The following is a 1,568-nucleotide window of genomic DNA, read 5'->3' on the forward strand; positions in this document are numbered from 1 at the left end:
CCAGCAGCCTTAAGGGCCTCTCTGTGGTTTCTGGCTAAATAAAAGCGGTGTACAAACAAATAAACTTGAATAAGCTAATACATTTATATCAGAATCCTGAAAAAAAACACAAGCACTACAGTCATTGTCTAAAGTACTGTACCTACCAGAATGGCTCCATAGACTTTGTGGCCATCTGCTTTCACCTGTGCGTTGGACACAGAGTAATCATCTAGCACAGCTTGTAGATTCGCCCAATAGGCAGGGAGGTGAGGATACAGCACACGTTCAACAGCCTGTGTCAAAACACACACACAAACAGTGCGACATTTAGTAGTAAAAAGCGTATTTGTGTTTGTGGCTGTTGTGCTGTCTGTGTTTACCTTCCATCCGAGAGCATGCAGACCCACTACTGCTCCATAGTGGGAACAGAGAGGTCTAACCGGATCGGAAAGAACCTTCTGCAGAGACAGGAGAATCTGATGGTACAGCCCACTCACAAGATCACCATGTGTCCTACAAGTCAACATGAGAAAAACAATCAGTTAGACGAGTGTTTTTGAACTGGAATTATTTATCAAAGCTTAACTTTACTGCAGGATTCTAAAGAAATACCAGAAGATGTGGCTGAGCAGAAGGGCTGCATAGTCTCTCAGGGTCCAGTGGTCATTGAGGGGGTTGATGGAAGCAGCCAGAGGTTCCAGGATGCAGTACATGACACTGGACACAAGACTGCGCACATATGAGCCCAGGTACAGGTACGGGTTCTGCACCAAACTCTTCACCATGTGTAGGAGTCTGTTTAACTGGTCCAGATCATGACTTACTGACTTCACCTAAGAAAGAAGGAAGAGATTCACAGATTATAATATGCATCAAAGAGCACAAGGTCATGTAACAAGTTTCACTATTTTTACAGTAATTACAAAAAAGCCATTATTATATAAGGTAATAATAATTAATGAAGGCCTTTTGTACTACATGGACCAAGCAGACTTACCCCACTGATGACGTAAACGAAGTAAGGCAGGAGGGCAGCGATCTTTGAATTGGACTGGAGGTCTAGCAAAGCCACCTGATTGAAGCAGAAAAACATTATTATACTAGCAAGAGAAAACAAAACGGCTCCGCCTCATCTGTGCTCTGGTGCATATTTTAATGTTTTGCTACATTTTTTCAGGATTCTTTGATAAATAGAAAGTTTAAAAGAACAGCATTTAATCGAAACAGAAATGTTTTGTAACAATGTAAAAGTCTTTATTGTCTCTACTGATCAATTTAATTCATCCTTGCTCAATATGATCATTAAATTTCATTAAATCATTAAAAAAAATAAAAATCTTACTGACCCCAAACTTTTAAAAGATAGCACAAGTACCTTCATCAGATGTGGATCCTCTCCTAAAATGGCTCGCGTTATTTGTTGGTAATACTTCAGCAGATCCTCTGATAGAGACTGAACAGCAGTGGGCACTACCAAGAGAATACAAGTAAACAAACACAAAATAGAGCTGGGTGAACTATGGAATATTTACAGTATATTATTTTGTTGGTGATATAAATAAATAAATAACCAACCAACATTGTGC

The 1,568-nt window shown here is 39.6% G+C and overlaps 1 protein-coding gene across 1 annotated transcript in view; it reads right to left on the reverse strand.

The window, feature by feature from the left end:
* Positions 1-1,568, reverse strand: part of LOC107578710 (TAF6-like RNA polymerase II p300/CBP-associated factor-associated factor 65 kDa subunit 6L) — a 4,387-nt gene that overhangs the window by 861 nt on the left and 1,958 nt on the right. The window contains exons 3-7 of the mRNA XM_016264639.1: positions 1,358-1,452; positions 980-1,054; positions 595-815; positions 363-495; positions 147-275 (exon numbers count right to left, since the gene is read on the reverse strand). Of these exons, the coding sequence (XP_016120125.1) occupies positions 147-275; positions 363-495; positions 595-815; positions 980-1,054; positions 1,358-1,452 (653 nt within the window). The remainder of the gene's footprint in view (positions 1-146; positions 276-362; positions 496-594; positions 816-979; positions 1,055-1,357; positions 1,453-1,568) is intronic.

This window comes from Sinocyclocheilus grahami, unplaced genomic scaffold, assembly GCF_001515645.1.
Source record: "Sinocyclocheilus grahami isolate Dianchi unplaced genomic scaffold, SAMN03320097.WGS_v1.1 scaffold11605.1, whole genome shotgun sequence".
Classification (NCBI taxonomy): domain Eukaryota; kingdom Metazoa; phylum Chordata; class Actinopteri; order Cypriniformes; family Cyprinidae; genus Sinocyclocheilus; species Sinocyclocheilus grahami.